This window comes from Stegostoma tigrinum, chromosome 9 (assembly GCF_030684315.1).
Source record: "Stegostoma tigrinum isolate sSteTig4 chromosome 9, sSteTig4.hap1, whole genome shotgun sequence".
NCBI lineage: Eukaryota > Metazoa > Chordata > Chondrichthyes > Orectolobiformes > Stegostomatidae > Stegostoma > Stegostoma tigrinum.
This window is the reverse complement of record NC_081362.1, coordinates 73,056,575-73,074,657: the sequence shown is the minus strand read 5'-3', so window position 1 is coordinate 73,074,657 and position 18,083 is coordinate 73,056,575. Positions and strand designations below refer to the sequence as shown.

The following is an 18,083-nucleotide window of genomic DNA, read 5'->3' as shown; positions in this document are numbered from 1 at the left end:
ATAGGTAGGGAGGGGATAGGTCAGTCCAGGGAAGACGGACAGGTCAAGGAGGTGGGATGAGGTTAATAGGTAGGAGATGAGGGTGCGGCTTGGGGTGGGAGGAAGGGATGGGTGAGAGGAAGAACAGGTTAGGGAGGCAGAGACAGGTTGGACTGGTTTTGGGATGCAGTGGGTGGAGGGGAAGAGCTGGGCTGGTTGTGTGGTGCAGTGGGGGGAGGGGACGAACTGGGCTGGTTTAGGGATGCGGTGGGGGAAGGGGAGATTTTGAAGCTGGTGAAGTCCACATTGATACCATTGGGCTGCAGGGTTCCCAAGGGGAATATGAGTTGCTGTTCCTGCAACCTTCGGGTGGCATCATTGTGGCACTGCAGGAGGTCCAGGATGGACATGTCATCTAAAGAATGGGAGGGGGATTGGAAATGGTTTGCGACTGGGAGGTGCAGTTGTTTGTTGCGAACCGAGCGGAGGTGTTCTGCAAAGCGGTCCCCAAGCCTCCGCTTGGTTTCCCCAATGTAGAGGAAGCCACACTGGGTACAGTGGATGCAGTATATCACATTGGCAGATGTGTAGGTGAACCTCTGCTTAATGTGGAGTGTCATCTTGGGGCCTGGGATAGGGGTGAGGGAGGAGGTGTGGGGGCAAGTGTAGCATTTCCTGCGGTTGCAGGGGAAGGTGCCGGGTGTGGTGGGGGTGGAGGGTTTGGACTCTCCTTGTATCATAACCTACTTTCCTACCTATCTTTGTGTCATTAGCAAATTTAACAATAACGCATTCAGTCCCTCCATCCACTTTATTGAATCAGGTTGGAAATAGTTGAGGCTCCACAGCACTGATACATACTCCACTCATTAGATCTTTGCCAACCTGAAAGTTACTGACTTATGCCTGCTCTGGTTTGCTGTTAGCTAAACAACCCTCCTTCCATGATAATATGTTAACTCTTATTCTTTGTTTAGTAACCTTCCGTGTGGCACTTTGTGAAGTGCCTTTTTGAGATGGCAAGGTGTAATGAGTGGACTGCCACAGGGATTGGTGCTTGGACCTTAACTGTTTTCGACCTAGATCAGTGACTAGGATGACGATGCTGAATGTACAACTGCTAAGTTTGCTAATGACAGAATGGATTGTGTTTGCAGGACCCTCATCCATGTTGCTTGTTACTTTTTTGAAAAAGTAATAAATTAGTTAAATTTGATCTCCCTTTCAGAAAACCATGTTGCTTCTGCCTGCTTTCATTCAGGTTTTAAGTGCCCTACTATATTTTTTTTTGTCTTATCACCCTGTTCAGATATGTTACTACACATCTCTGAAGCAGATGGAACTGGACCCCAGTCCTCAAAATGCCCTATTCATTGCATCCTCAGTAATAGATTCCAGCAATTTCCCTTGGACAGTTTTAAGATCTCGATTATAGATTTACTGCCTGTCTCCTTCCTTTCTTGAATAAAAGAGTTAATTCGCACTTTTCTGTTCTGATGGGATATTTCTTCAATTTAGTGAATTCAGAAAATTAAAACCAATGTATCAGTAATTCAACTACATCTTTTAAGACTCTATGAAGTCCATCAGGATCTCAAGACTTGCCATGCCTTGAGTTTGTAGATCATTTGAGCAAGATTGCTAGTTGTTGTTTTCCATCTTCCCAAAGTGCCGCAATACCGAGCCTATCTCTGTGTTGTTTTTAATAGTTGTCTTAAAGGTCCCCAAACCGATGTCTTACCTTTCAACATTATCCATAACTTGCTTCTGCAACTGCGACTGCTTTTTGTGCAGCATTTTTAAAAGATTCTGATCTGTAAGATTTGCCTGTAACAGTTGCAGTTCACCACTATTAACATTCCACAACATTACAGCTTTCTTTTCCCTTTATATTTCTGTACTGACTGAATTCTTGTTCAATTCTGGTCTCCTAAATTGAATGCATTGAATACACTTAAATGCTTATTGTTATTGGTGTTCTGATTTGTCAATGTGATTACACTCAGTTAAATGCTTTGATGTTTTGGATATGATAAGACAGCATGTAAATGCAGGTCTGTCTTTATCTGTTTCTTGCTCTGAGCACATGTTTAGTCTGCTGTGTTCCTGCTGAACAGTTCACTAGATGTTGTTTGTGACAATGTTAACTACATCCCTGTCGCTGCATGGAAGATGGAGTTCGCTAAATCTTCAGAGTACACATTGATGTTCACAGGTGCAAATTGGCAAGTTTGAAGTGTATTTGCCAAAACACATTGGATGCATTCAATTTAGTAAAAGCTTCAATTTGTAGCAAATTGAATTCTTTCTTACCTAAGTAGTTCCTTCGCACTACAAGAGTCAAGGCAAACTGGTTTTTGCCCCATCCTGGAGAAGTTAGTCAGCTATTCAATTTTTGTAATCGTACCAATTGCTAATTTGTTGCATTGCCTTACTAATTTAAGGCAAGCAGCCAAACTTTGAAACAGAGCATACATTAATTCCCTCTGGAGACTTCTCATCCACATCTGCAGTCTACGTTTACTTAGCAGTTAGCATTGTTTGACAAACCTGAAGTTCTGATAATAGAGGACAAGGAAGGAACTCGCATGGTACAGTGGTAGTGACTCTACCCCAAGAGACCCAGCTTTAAGTCTTACATGCTCCGTGGTGTGTAATAAAATCTCTGAACAGGTTGATTAGAAAAATAGGATAAAAGAAGGACAAGGAGCAAAGTGCCTAAACTTCACTATCATGCAATATCCCCCATAATTGTGCCACTACTAGGATATGCCTGATTTAAATCAGAATTGTCGTTCCCCATGGAAATTCTTATTTGGAGTGATGCAAAGATCGAGGGATTTTCCTTGGCTGATATTGAGGAAACTGTGCCTTGTTAACACTATTTATTCAGTATTGATGTTCTCCTTTGTCATTAGTGATTATTTTGTCATTGTGAATAAATAGTTTTTCAGTGAGCATTGACGGTTACTTTTACCCCTTTATGCATTTTTTTAAATGAATCACTTAATTCCATAATTTAGTACTTGATGGCTTCCCAACAAATTCATCACCGCCCCTTTGATTTTAATTACCTTTCATCTGTTACTTGTATATCTTTGCAATTTTAAATCACTGCATATGGGGCAATATTGATTCTGCTACAATTGAGTATTGTGCTGTTCATTTACAACGTTGATTCTAACTGGAATTGAGTATTAGCAATGTGATGAACAAAATACAATAATCTAGGGAACAGCTATGCTAATATTTTCAAGTTGTTCTTTCCTACTGCTGAAGGCAAATTTTGACTGTGACCTTGGTGGTTTAAGCGAAGATAGTGAGCTGAATGTTTAAATCTTAACCATTGTTCAAGAAAATTTGAATTCCCAATTACTTGGGGGAACTTCTCTCTGAAGTCTGGAAATGCAAGAGACAGATTATTCTTATTCTGTGGAAAGCGTCTTGAAATGGTCCCACATTTTAGGCCTCAGTTAGAAAGGCTACAATTAACTTGAGCATTCAATTATTTTAGTTTCCATTCTTATTTTTTTTCAAATATTTCGCTGTGTAGTAATTTGACACTCGAGCCCTGGCTTGCACCACAAGCAATGTTTGACAATATAACAGAAACTGAAGTAGCATTAATTGATAACATGGTTAACCAAGAATTCTTGAATTCTCCATTGGCTTAACAATTTCTCCAAGTGATATTGCTCATGAATAAGATAGTAAAATTCAGAGTTTTTATCCTGATGTATTTATCATGTACTTTTGGCTTCTGAAACCAGTCCTTTGCCATTTCTGTTATGCTAGTAAAATTGCAGTTTGTAACCTAGGCCAGGACCCCCAATAGGAGGGGCAGGAATAGTGACCACAACCACTGCCAAACTGATTGACACTTCCTTTACCTTCTCTGTCCCAACTGACAAGATATTTAAAACCAGGTTTTGGATATCATAGCTCCTGTCCAAAATTAAATCTGGGTAATGAAAAGTATGGAAAAAAAGTTTTTAAAAAAACTGTGCATGCACCTTTTTTTAAAACTTTTTTGTACTTTTTATTCCCTCAGATTTAAACAGTTTGGTACAGCAACTACATTGCAGGTAAGTGGATTTAAAAAGAACACTTAGTTTTGCTTTTAGGAAAAACAGATGAGCAAGAGATGCCTTTTTTGGGCAGTTGCTGAGTTTCTCGCAGATCATAATGTATGTAACAGTGCTTGTAATGTAGACAGTGCCTTCAGATGGCATTAGAAGTAGTCAGGGTACATAATTGCCAGTGTTTCAAGTATTTTTTTCAAAAGAGGAGTTTTTGAAACTGGATAAAATGTAGCAATGCAGATTTTTAGAAGAAATTTAAATATAATCTTAGGATGGTGTAAGATTTTAATATTTCTGGGGATGTGTGGCGCTCAGTAAGAGTGATAGGTGCTTAATAGGACATAGTTGATAGTGATAATTTTGCACGTAACTTTCAAGGGATTTGAAAGCAAACTTTAAACTTTTAAAGTCCCTATACCAGGGACTCCTAATTGCAGTGATGAGTGATCAGAAGCAAATGTTAAATTCTGGAAAAGGTCGAAGTTTTTGTAAAGCAAAAAGGAGGCGGCGGCTCATCCAGAGGCCTGACATTGTCATTAGCCATTTGGGCCAAATGAGTTTTCTCTATATTTGTCTCCTCTAGTTGCATTGATCATTGGAGAAGTGTAGACTGAACATGATGAGGATTAAAGTGGTGATTGTGGTTAGTGAATGTTAAAGTCGGCTGTTTTGTGAAAGACACTAATTTAAGTGGCCGTTCTCATTCAGCCATTCAATCAATTGGACATTTTAAATAAGTGAGTTGATTTCAGCTCTTTTAAAATAAGTTAAATAACTTTCCATCACCTTTGAATAGGTGCTATAATCGTCCACATTAATCCTTGGCTTTGCCAGTTTTTTTTCCTTGGGTCCACAGGATTCTTGACTTTAACCACTGCAGATAACCCTACTTCACAACATGATTTCCCAACTCCTCAATAAACTTAATAACAAAAAGAGGGATTTTCTTCCAAGGTAGCTCTGCCTAGAAACAAGGGAAAGTTGACTTCTTTGTACTGTCTGAGGTTCATAAAGTCTGTACTTAGGCTAAAAATTACAGCTATTTTGAGCTAAAGGAGCTTCAGCTTACTCATCCACAAGTTTGAAATATTCAAAAATTAGTTTTCAGAACCCGTTTCAAGTTTCGTGAAGGACATCCTGAAAAATTCTAAGGGTTCCAGGTGTTTGCCATAAATTCATGATAACACTGGAAATGTCTCAGTGCCATCTTACCAATGTTGTGTTTAAGGAAAAGTAGCATCAAGAACCCACAGCAAATTCAGGCCATGTTAGTGATCTACTAGCACCTGAAGAGATGTTAAAATGACCAGCATTCATACTGCATTTGGAAAAAAGTTAGCAAGATCCAAAAAACCACATTGACTTAGACCAAAGCTCTTTGAGACATTGCTATACCTGTCAAGGGTTAAGTCCAGAGATAATGGGAACTGCAGATGCTGGAGAATCCAAAATAACAAAGTGTGAAGCTGGATGAACACAGCAGGCCAAGCAGCATCTCAGGAGCACAAAAGCTGACGTTTCGGGCCTAGACCTTTCTGAAGGGTCTAGGCCTGAAACGTCAGCTTTTGTGCTCCTGAGATGCTGCTTGGCCTACTGTGTTCATCCAGCGTCACATGCTGTTATAAAGGGTTAATTCCAGGTTGGACGCTAAGGCAATTGCACTTAATCTGGCTCAGTCTGAATGAGCAGCTGAGAAAGATGATAAAGTTGGTGACTGAGATGGTTTTGATCCAGGTAATGTACAGGTGAAAAACGTTTAATGCATATGGGACTTGGTTAGTTGATTGTCAGATTGAGGGTGGTGATGGCATGTTATTGACTGCTGCCAGTCTACCCAAGAAATGATAACCTATGCGTTTCTATAATAGTACTGAGAAGCAGTCTGTAGATGACTATAAGGACTCAATGGAAGTGGAACATTGGAGCTCACTAATGCAGAATGAGCCATTACAGGTGATGTAACAGTTACGTTGAAACAGCTTGAATTAGTACCAGGTAAAAGAGCATTGACATCAAGTGGAGTAATCAACCACCTTGAAATATGCAGAGACATTAGAGGAATAACACAATGTGTTGTAGTTGCATCGATATTTTTTGAGTGACAAATGCTATTGGGCAGAATTTATCCTGAATTGTGAAGGCATTTAAACATTGAACGCTGGAAAGAGTAGGCTGACATTTGGATAAAAATGCATATAGAATGTTGAACAAAAACAGAAGTTGCTGGAAACGCTCAGCAGGTCTGGCAGCATATGTGAGAAAAAAAACAGATTTAACGTTTCGGTTTCTTTTTTAAATGTTTGTTGGAGAAGGGGAAAGAAATTTGTATTTTTGGCAGCACTTTTATGACCCCAAAATGTTCCCGAGTGCTTTTGTTACCAATGAGCTACACTTCAAGTGTACTCAGTTGTAATGTGGGAAGTATGACCACTGATTAATGCACAAGAAGCTCCCACAAACAACAGTGTGATAAACATAGAACATTACAGCGCAGTACAGGCCCTTCAGCCCTCGATGTTGCCCTGACCTGCGAAACCAATCTGAAGCCCATCTAACCTAAACTATTCTGTTATCATCCATGTACTTATCCAACGACCATTTAAATGCCCTTAAAATTGTTGAATCAACTCCTGTTGCAGGCAGGGCATTCCATGCCCTTACTACTCTGAGTAAAGAATCTACCTCTGACATCTGTCCTATATATATCACCCCTCAATTTAAAGCTATGTCCCCTTGTGCTAGCCATCACCATTGGAGGAAAAAGGCTCTCACTGTCCACCCTATCTAATCCTCTGAACATCTTGTATGCTTCTATTAAGTCATAATGACCAAATAATCTGCTTTGGTGATCTTGACTTGGGGGGAGTATTGTGTGGATTCTGAAAGAGAACTCCCCTACTCTTTGAAGTAGTCTCTTGTGATGATTCGCATCCACATTAATGGCATACATGCCCTTTGATAATAACTGGTCTGCAAGTCAGTATCCAATAAGATATGGTCAAAAATCTCAACAACAGGTTTATTTGAAAATGCTAGCGTTTGGAGCTCTGCACAAAGGTAACAACCCTAAAACTGGCTGCCTCTTGTTGAATCTTCTAATCAGTTAAGAAGGAGACTACTGATTGAAATGCAAAACTTGGATTCTTTTCACATCATTGTCCTGAGATAATTATTGTTTTTATCAATGTATACAAGAGGTGACATCTCAGGTCAGCATTTTAGGTGTGAGGTCTTGCTTGGAATCTGTCTGTGTTCTAAGCTGGAGTCAGGTTTTTCTCAAAACAACCTATGTATTTGCAGCTCCTCAAACATCTTGGATGGAATAATGCATGTGTGTCTGCCTGTGCTCATGAGAAAGAGAGTGTGCGCGCTTGGGAGAGTGAGGTTGAGAGGGGGTGTGTGTGTGTGTGTGTGTGTGTGTGTGTGTGTGCGCGCCAGCTTGACTCCAACTTAAAACACAGATCCTAAATAAGGCCTCACACCAAAAATGCCTTGACCGACTTGAGGTGTTGACTCTTGTTTATACTGATGAAACCTTTAATTATCTCCAGGCAATGACTTGAATGAAATTCGTTTTAATGGAAGCCTGTGTCTCCTTTCTAACTGATTTAAAGATTCAACAGGAGGTGATCAGTGAGCCCTTTTTAGGTTTGTTACCTTTCTGCTTATACATTCTGTATCGGTAAACCACCTATTCCACACTACATCTGAGGAAGGACCAAGGCCCCGAAAGCTAGTGTATTTGACCAAACCTGTCAGGCCAGAATCTGGTGTTGTGTGATTTTTGACCTTGTCCACTCCAGTCCAACATCAGCACCACCACCTCATCCAATAAAGTAGTACTCCACTGAAGTGACAGCCAGTGTCTTTTGCCCAGGTTAATGAATTGGTTTTGTTTAATGGTGAACACTTGTGAAGAGATGGGTAATGGCTTTCAAGAAATGGGTACTGTTCTTTATGTAGTGCGACTATTGTTGAGTATTGTACCAATCAGTTAATTAATGACGTGAAAATTGGTGGAATTGTGGATAGTGAGGTATCAAGAGTTGTAGCAAGATATAGATTACTTGGAAAGCTGGGTGGAGATATGGCATTTGTCCAGATTGAACTCCAAGTGTGAGGTGATGCATTTTGGGAGGAAAAATCCGAGATGAAAGTATACAATAAATGGCAAGACCTTTAGGAGCGTTGAGACACAGAGGGATCTTGGGATGCAAGTCCATAGCTCCCAGAAGGTGGCAACACAAGTGAATAAGGTTGTAAAGGAGACTTATTGGCATGTTTGCCTTCAACAGTCAGGGCATTGTGTATAAAAATTAGCACGTCATGTCGCAGCTGTATAAAACTTTAGTTAGGCCACATTTGAAGGATGTGCAACTTTGGTTGCTATAGTATAGCAAGGATACAGAACTTTGGGGAGGGTGTAAAGAGTTTAACCAGATGTTGCCTGTCCAGGAGCCTATTTACTTTAAGGAGATGTTGGACAAACTTTGGATTGTTTCCACTAGAGTGTTGGAGGCTGAGGGGCAATGTGATAGAAATGTATTAAATTGAGGAGTATGGAGAGCGTGGATAGTTGGAATCTTTATTCTAAGGTGGAAATGTCAAAGCCTCAGGGATGTAGGTTTAAATGTGAGAGGAGGAACATTTACAGGAGATATGAGGCAAGTATTTTTTTACACAGAGGGTGGTAGTTACCTGGAAGGTGTTGCCGGGGAGGCGGTAGAAGCGGATGTGATAAGTGTTTTAAGAGACATTTAAACAGACACGTGACCAAGCAGGGAGTAGAAAGATTTGGACTGTGTGCCAGTGGATAAAATTAGTTTAGAATTGCATCTTGTTTGGCACAGGCATGATGGACTGAGGGGCCTGTTCCTGTGCAGTGTTCTTAATTGCATGGCAAGGAGATGGGTAAGTAGAACAGGTGCTTGGTCTCAGGAAGCAAAGGAGTTTGAGTTAGAGGATGATGGGAGTTGGTTTTGGGGGGAAAAAAGAGATCTAGTGATTGGACGCACCCCAGGGAAGCTAGGTAGATGAATGAATAGCCTAACTTTTGAATTCCATTGGGGCATGTCATTTCAGGATTGGGAGCATAGGGAAGAATGTTGAAGGGGGCAGAAGAGGAATCTAAATTGGCATCTTGGGTTTCTTAACTTGGTCCAGTGTAGTTTTTGTCTACTCGTAATTTGTAAGTTTATTGTAAACATGAAGTGGTTAACTCGTTAGCACTTTTATAAGTGAAATTTAATTACTTTTATTTTAGCTGCATTTTAAATATGGTTTTGTTGGCTCTTCTCAATACATTTGTTCAGCCATCTAGAGGAAGGAAGAATTGTTCTCTGCTTTAATTTAGGTTTACATGCCAGATAGGAATTTGAATAAATCAACACTGAGCAAGTTTGAGATAATGGGAACTGCAGATGCTGGAGAATCCAAGATAACAAAGTGTGAAGCTGGTTGAAGCAGCATCTCAGGAGCACAGAAGCTGACGTTTCGGGCCTAGACCCTTCATCAGAGATGGGGATGGGGAGAGGGTTCTGGAATAAATAGGGAGGGGGGGGGGAGAGGCGGACCGAAGATGGAGAGAAAAGAAGATAGGTGGAGAGGACATTATAGTTGGGGAGGTAGGGAGGGGATAGGTCAGTCCAGGGAAGACGGACAGGTCAAGGAGATGGGATCAGGTTAGTAGGTAGGAAATGGAGGTGCGGCTTGAGGTGGGAGGAAGGGATGGGGTGAGAGGAAGAACAGGTTAGGGAGGCAGAGACAGGCTGGCCTGGTTTTGGGATGCAGTGGGGGGAGGGGAGATTTTGAAGCTGGTGAAGTCCACATTGATACCATTGGGCTGCAGGGTTCCTGAGCGGAATATGAGTTGCTGTTCCTGCAACCTTCGGGTGGCATCATGTTTACATCCTTAGGGCGAATGCCGTTTTTAATGGAAATCAGGGTGGAGTTTATATCTTTGGAGATGGAAGGGGTCTCATAGAGGGAAATGACATTTATGGTAAGATGAATATAAACATTTTAGTAACTTTTATATTTTAATCAATGTACATATCAATGTTCGTACATTTCCCCAATGTAGAGGAAACCACACTGAGTACAATGGATACAGTATACCACATTGGCAGATGTGCAGGTGAACCTCTGCTTGATATGGAAAATCATCTTGGGGCCTGGGATGGGGGTGAGGGAGGAGGGAGTTTTGGGGCCAAGTGTAGCACTTCCTGCGGTTGCAGGGGAAGGTGTCGGGTGTGGTGGGGTTGAAGGTTGGAGGGGAGTGTGGAGCGAACCAGGGGAATGGTATCAATGTGGACTTCACCAGCTTCAAAATCACCCCTTCCCCCAAAGCATCCCAAAACCAGCCCAGCTCATCCCATCCCCCCACTGCATCCCAAAACCAGCCCAGCCTGTCTCTGCCTCCCTAACCTGTTCTTCCTCTCACCCATCCCTTCCTCCCACCTCAAGCCGCACCTACTAACCTCATCCCACCTCCTTGACCTGTCCGTCTTCCCTGGACTGACCTATCTCCTCCCTACCTCCCCGCCTATACTGTCCTCTCCACCTGTGTTCTTTTCTCTCCATCTTTGGTCCGCCTCCCCCTCTCTCCCTATTTATCCCAGAACCCCCTCCCCATCCCCCTCTCTGATGATTGGTCTAGGCCCGAAATTTTAGCTTTTGTACTCCTGAGATGCTGCTTGGCCTGCTGTGTTCATCCAGCTTCACACTTTATTACTGAGCAAGGCTGAACTGTTTTCAAGCTATTAGGGTCTGTCAACAATCGAATATTAATGGGGTTATATAGCATGATTGCACAAATGGTTTTGGATTTAATTAGTTAATCCTTCATTCAGCAGAGTAAATATTGATGTTGAATGAGGGCACTCAAGTTTAAGCTCTGATCAGAGTAAAACTTAGTGCCTGATGAGAAACTAGAGGAAGCTTGTCCAACTTCTTTGTCAGTATGAAGAGCTTGGGTGTGTCCAGTGGAATTTCAGTGGGTGTATTAAAATTAAATCATTGTGCACAAATTGTATTCTCCAAACTTTAATAAATATAGTATTGAGAGGGAAGGTGGAGGTGATTTCAAAATAACCTTTTTTACATTATTTGGGGGTGGATTGGAGAGTTCAGGTTTCTTAGTTTCCTCTAGCTTAAACTTAAAGATGTCAGAGATAGAAATATTGATATTGTCTATAATGTGTATGGCTCCCAATTTTCATTATTGAATTTTCATTTGAGCTAATTTTGAATGTGAATAATTAAATTTTGATTTTATTTATTTCAGGGTTACTTTGAAAGCTGTAACATTCATCGTAATCGAATAGCTGGTTTTGAAGTGAAGGCCTATGCGAATCCTACAGTAGTGAGATGTGAAATTCACCATGGGCAAACAGGAGGAATTTATGTCCACGAGAAAGGACGAGGCCAATTCATAGAGAACAAAATCTATGCAAACAATTTTGCTGGTGTGTGGATTACATCCAACAGTGATCCAACTATCAGGTAAGCTTTTGGACATTGTCAGAGTTATTGAGTTAAATGTGTATTTGCTAGGTATTTTCATATGTTTTCTCTGTTTACATCCTTTAGGGCGAATGCCATTTTTAATGGAAATCAGGGTGGAGTTTATATCTTTGGAGATGGAAGGGGCCTCATAGAGGGAAATGACATTTATGGTAAGATGAATATAAACATTTCAGTATCTTTTATATTTTAATCAATGTACATAATTCTTAAAAAATGTGTATCTTGTATCCTAGGAAATGCATTAGCTGGAATACAGATTAGAACAAATAGTTGTCCAATTGTGCGTCACAACAAAATTCATGATGGTCAACATGGCGGTATCTACGTGGTAAGTCTGTGATTTGTGTACTTTTTGGTATGATTGGGTAAAAGAGGCCGAAGGTGTGTGGCTGTATTGAATTTGGGAAAAGAAATTAAGGTCATAATATTGCTTGGTTGTTCTTAAAAAGCTTTGTAACTGGTGGCTAAATTTATGATCGTTTGTTAAACTAATTTGAATTCTTTAGCTTGGCTAAAGTGATAGCCTGAGTCTTGTCTTTAATAGATTGTAGCTAACCTGGTCTCAGCTAGATTGTTATCTGTTAAGTAGACCCTTGGAATCTATGTTTTATGTTACTGTTTAAGTGTATGTTCATGAAAGTATGAGATAAAAGCTGCGTGGTGGAATTCTGAAATAAAATACAAAATGCTGGAAATATAAAAATAATAAACAATTATACAGCTGAAATTTCTGTAAACTGGATGACTCCTCCCTATGTTTCTAATTGATTTTGTATTAGGATTTTCTTTTAGGTTTCCAGCCTGTAACGGTTGCACATAATTTTTAGATTAGCTGGTAATATTGTCCTGAGTATGATTTTTGTTGGAATTGCAGCTACTGGTGCTGGAAAATGATCTACCTGTTACCATGGTGTCTGATACTCTTTTAAGGATTTCTGAAAGCTGAGAAGACAACAAAAAATTGCCATTTGGAAAACTCATATCATTTTAGAGGAGGAAGACTGTAAAGAGAAAACATTTGTATTCAACACAAATTGAAATATAGGTCATGTGTAACATCTGAGGAGAAATTGTATTTACCTATTTATAGATTTTGAAATGGTAAGAAGAGAACCCATGTTGATCTGTGTTTTAAATGTTTAACATTTGTTGTTTAGCATGAAAAGGGACAGGGTGTAATTGAAGAAAATGAAGTATACAGCAATACCCTGGCAGGTGTGTGGGTAACAACAGGAAGTACACCAGTGCTACGGAGAAACCGAATACATAGTGGCAAGCAGGTATGTATCCATTCATATACGTGTTTTATTAAATCTCGAGGTTCAACAGTATTGACAATATTCATGACAGAGTGTTTGTTTCATAAGGTGGGTGTTTACTTCTATGACAATGGCCATGGAGTGCTTGAAGACAATGATATCTACAATCATATGTATTCAGGGGTTCAGATTAGGTAAGAAAAAGTTCACCTTCATCGGGTTGTAGCTTCAATATCTAACTTTGTCTTCTGTCTTGGTGCCTTCTTAAATTGTGACAGAGCATGCTGGCTGTCCTCTTGCATTGTCCAAATAGCCTGGACAGTGAATGTGTAGAGTAAATCAGTTCAGTCCTGCCCCCTTCATGTCTGTATGTTGGGTTAAAATCCTGGTGCTCTCTTCCTAACAGAATTATGGTGGTTCTTTCATACTGCTATGGTTTAAGAAGACAGTGTCCCACTCACCCCTTCGAGGGCAGTTGGGGACGGACAGTAAAGCTGACCTTGCCACTGATGCCCACAACCCACGAATGGATAAAAGAAAATCTTTTACACACAAATGCAAGATCTGTGTCTGGGCATTTTTCTTTCTGTAATCCATGGATGCCTACGTCATTTTGTGCTGTGACTAGCAAACATGGTATATGTTATGGATAGAATTGAAGACACTGTTACGTGGAAGCATTTATTTTATACGTGATTAATTGTATGCAAGTCAAAAGAATGATTTGGTTAGAGCACAGAAAATGGCAGGTTTTTTAACTCTAGTTTTGTATTGAGTGCTGTCATTAGTTGTATAAGGCATCATTTTATTCTTTGGTAGTTGTAGCTTGTCATCTTTATCTTCTAAAGATCCGTTCTGTTCTGCGTTCTGCAATAACTGGTAGATTAGCTCAAATGGTAATGTTTTGAGAAGAGGCAGAAGTCCTTCTAAGCCCGATGCCATGAGTAGCATACTAAATGAGAGAAATTTCCAGGCAAGAAGTGAAGGTGTGGATTTTTGCTTGCCCGCACTGTACATGGTGTACTAACGGTCCAGAATTCTGCTTTTGAAAGTTTAGAATCATCAGTGAGGTACTTTGTCAAAACAAACTCAAAAAGGATGCAGTTATTACCCAGTGCTCGACCCAGTCAGAAAATGAGCACTAATTGGGAGTTTGATTCTTTCACGTATTTCATGGCATTGTAAGACATTAATCTTAGGATCACTTATAATTTATGATCCACAGAACTGGAAGCAACCCTAAGATTCGACGCAATAAAATATGGGGAGGGCAGAATGGTGGCATTCTTGTTTACAATTCTGGTAAGTGTCCGTTTTGGCTGCTGGTCTCTTGATTATTGTTTTTCTGTTTTTTTTATTTTCTCCTCAACTTCAGATCCAAGTGAAATTATTTTTGATGTCAATTAATACAGGTCTTGGGTTTATAGAAGATAATGAAATATTTGACAATGCAATGGCCGGTGTTTGGATTAAAACAGACAGTAATCCCACACTCAGACGGAACAAAATCCATGATGGCCGAGACGGGGGTATCTGCATATTTAACGGAGGCAGGGGTAAGGATTTATAGCTTAAGATTAAAATAACTTGTACAGTTTAGATTCCCAAAGACTAAATGGGGAAATGGACAGTCTGTGTGGAATAAGCCAAAAGGACCATGGTCCTGGTTTCATCCCTGGTGATGTGTTAGCTAATATCAGCTGGGCAAATGAAAAGATGCTAAAATTTACTTCCATATCTTTGGACCAAACAAAATCATAAAGGATTTTTGTTGGTCATGATCCCATGATCTTACTGTATGAATGCATCAGTTGAGGACAAATTGGGTGTAAATTTGCCCTCACAATTGAGTTCCCTGCTAATTCTGTCTAGATCACTTGAGTATTGGCCATTTGGGTGAGGAGACAAGGACTGTTGGCTGACATGGAGCCATATATGACTGAGAGAAGCAAACCTCTAATCTACATACTATAACATTTCTGAATAATTGGTAGCTTTTCATTTAATTTTAGTTAGTGTTATGGATTTAAAATAATATTCAGTGAAGAGAAGTATATGATCTTTAAAGCAAAAGATACTGATGCGAAGGAAAAAAGAATATTTTATGAACGTAGTTAAATTATAGTATGGTTAGATCCATTGTAGAGTAGTCGTCTATTGGAATGGACTAACTTTGAATGCAGATCCTAGCATTAAAAAGGGATTCATTATATTGTGAAGATTTATTTATGTGAAATGTATGTTTTTTACAGGTTTCTTAGTCCTAAGTATTGTTTCTTCTGCCTGTAGTCTGGCTAACTTGTTTGATAAATCCTGGTAGTACTGTCAAAGTGAACATATAACTTGCCTCTTGGGATGATATTACATGGTAATCTTCTCATCTGCTTGATCAAGTAGATATAAAATATTCTATCATGCTATTCAGGAAAGTAGTGAGTTCTGTCTCTTGGTATCACTGAAACAGATTATCTATACATTAACTTGCTTATATTTGCTACTTGTGGAACCATAGACTCTGCATAGTTACCTACGTATTGGTGATTATCATAATTCAACAATCAAATTTATGGTGTGGTTATGCACTTCAGTGTCTTTATGATTGCTGTATGAATGCATGATAGATTTTTTAAACAAAGATGAAAGAAGGATAATTTTATGCTCAGGATGAAGATCAATGGTTAAAGCACACCGATGTAGACGACACTAAAATGATCATTGTTTTAAACAGGCATTCTCTGATCAAATAAACAGTATTTATTACCAGTTTGTATTGTAGACATTGGTGCTTTACTTTCGACAGAAATAGCTGTACTTATTACTCACTTGTATACCATCGAAGATACGATCGATGCTATGAACATGATATTCATGATGCTACTGAAGGATATCTTGAACAAAAATCTTTCAGTAGTCTTGCCCATTTGATATATTGTGTTTGTGATTCTTGAGCAGAGAAAGATATTTCAGTCAGGAGAAACTAAATGCTTCTCCATTCATTTTTGTATCTATTGTTTATCCACATTCCAAGGTCAGATATCAGCAAGTAACTTTGAGGTGTATTTCAATAATAACGCTTGTTAAAAACATCCCCAAGTTCTTCACCAGGGTATCTAAGTGAAATTTGATCTGAGTGCAATGAACAAAAACTTAATCCAAGAAATATGATGGACCATCTTCAGAGAGGTAGTGCGTCTTCAGGAGCAAAATAGGTTTTTTTGCCTTTTTCAGCCAAAGATAGGACCGCCTGTGGTGGTGCAATTAAAATTGAATACGTGGGCCAGAATCGGAAGGTGCAAAGATCTTAGAGTAGTGGTGCTGAAGGAGACTACAGAAATAAGGAGGGAAGAGAACATGGCAGTATTTTTCTCTTTAAAATTGAGACATGCTGGGCTACAGGTCAGTATAGGTCATTGAACACAGTGGTAATTTGTGAATCCCATCTTGTATTACTACTGGGCAAATTAGATCCCAGAATAAAATCTGACTTATTAGATGAAATTGTTGCTGTTTCAGTGAAACCCTGTCATATTAAATCAGAAATAAAACATACAAAGCATCAGATTTAACTGTAACAATAAAAAGAATTCTATGTCACTAGACAAATAATGAAAATAAAACAAACTGTCTTAATATGACAGTTGGAAAGATTTCAAGGGCATGTCATACAAATTCCCATCTACTCCCCAAGTCATAAATGTAAAGTTACTCAAAAAACCAGAGAAGATTTCCCTTCCTGTCCAACACCACCTCCCTCCCCCGGCCCCCCAAACATATCCTGCCCCGGAGAGTTGTAAAGTGTTTTCCTCAAATCATCTCACCGCTGAGATCTTAGACTTCTTCACCTTTGACCAACCAGTGTCAATTACTGACCAAACACTGTCAGTCTGGAAATTTTCACAAACCAAGCTCTGGGGCAGGTGGGAGTATTACAAATCAGATGGTCGACATCTGGGGAGGACTGGGACCAATGTCCTAGGGGGTGCTTTTGCTAACGCTGTTGATGAGGGTTTAAACTAATGTGCAGGGGGATGGGAACCAAATGAGGAGGTTAGTGGATAGTAGGGATGTAGTAACTAAAGCCTGTAAGGAACTAGATAATAACGGCAGTGTGAGTAAGGGGAAGAGTAGGCAGAGAGCAGATGATGAACTTGAAGTGACAGGTGGTCTGAGGTGCACTTGTTTTAATGTGAGAAGTGTAGTAGGTAAGGCAGATGAACTTAAGGCTTGAATTAGTATCTGAGAGCATGATGCTATTGCTACTACTGAGACTTGGTTGAGGGAAAGGCAAGATTGGCAACTAAATATCCCAGGATATAGATGCTTCAGGCAGGATCGAGAGGGAGATGTAAGGGGTGGAGGAGTTGCATTACTGGTCAGTGAGGATATCACGGTTGTGCTGAAGGAGGGCACAGTGGAAGACTCGAGCAGTGAGGCAATATGGGCAGAGGTCAGAAATAGGAAGGGTGCGGTAACAATATTGGGCCTGTACTACAGGCCTCCCAACAGCGAGTGTGAGATAGAGGCACAAATATCTAGACAGATTGTGGAAAGATGCAAGAGTAACAGGGTGGTGGTGATGGGAGATTTTAATTTTTCCAACATTGGCTGGGAATCAGAGTGTTATGGGTTTAGATGGAACAGAATTTGTAAGGAGAATCCAGGAGGGTTTTCTAGAGCAGTTTGTAAATAGTCTAACTCGGGAAGGGGCCATACTGGACCTGGTGTTGGGGAATGAGCCCAGCCAGGTGGTTGAAGTTTCAGTAGGGGATTACTTCGGGAAAAGTGATCACTGTTCTGTAAGTTTTCGAATACTGATGGACAAAGACGAGAGTGGTCCTAAAGGAAGAGTGCTGAATTGGGGGAAGGCTGACTATTGCAAAATTCGGCAGGAACTAGGGAATGTGGATTGGGAGTGGCTGTTTTGAGGGTAAATCCACATTTTGATATGTGGGAGGTTCTTAGAGAGGTTGATTAGAGAGTGTAGAACAGACATGCCCCTTTATGAAAATGAGAGATAGAAAGGGCAAGATTAGGGAACCATGGATGACGGGTGAAGCTGTGAGACTAGCAGAGAGGATAAAGGAAGCATACATAAGGTCTAGGCGACTGAAAACAGACAAAGCTTTGGAAGAATATCGGGAAAGTAGGACCAAACTGAAATAAGGAATTAAGAGGGCTAAAAGGGGTCATGAAATATCTTTAGCAAACCGGGTTGAGGAAAATCCCAAAGCCTTTT

At 40.1% G+C, this 18,083-nt stretch overlaps 1 protein-coding gene across 4 annotated transcripts in view; it reads left to right on the top strand.

Moving 5' to 3' along the window:
- Positions 1–18,083, top strand: part of fbxo11b (F-box protein 11b) — a 167,284-nt gene that overhangs the window by 119,920 nt on the left and 29,281 nt on the right. For 3 of the 4 annotated variants that reach the window (XM_048535720.2, XM_048535721.2, XM_048535723.2), the window contains 7 exons: positions 11,347–11,564; positions 11,652–11,737; positions 11,822–11,916; positions 12,746–12,868; positions 12,956–13,041; positions 14,073–14,149; positions 14,260–14,403. In XM_048535720.2, the coding sequence (XP_048391677.1) occupies positions 11,347–11,564; positions 11,652–11,737; positions 11,822–11,916; positions 12,746–12,868; positions 12,956–13,041; positions 14,073–14,149; positions 14,260–14,403 (829 nt within the window). The remainder of the gene's footprint in view (positions 1–11,346; positions 11,565–11,651; positions 11,738–11,821; positions 11,917–12,745; positions 12,869–12,955; positions 13,042–14,072; positions 14,150–14,259; positions 14,404–18,083) is intronic. The other variant, XM_048535722.2, reaches the window with a different exon arrangement.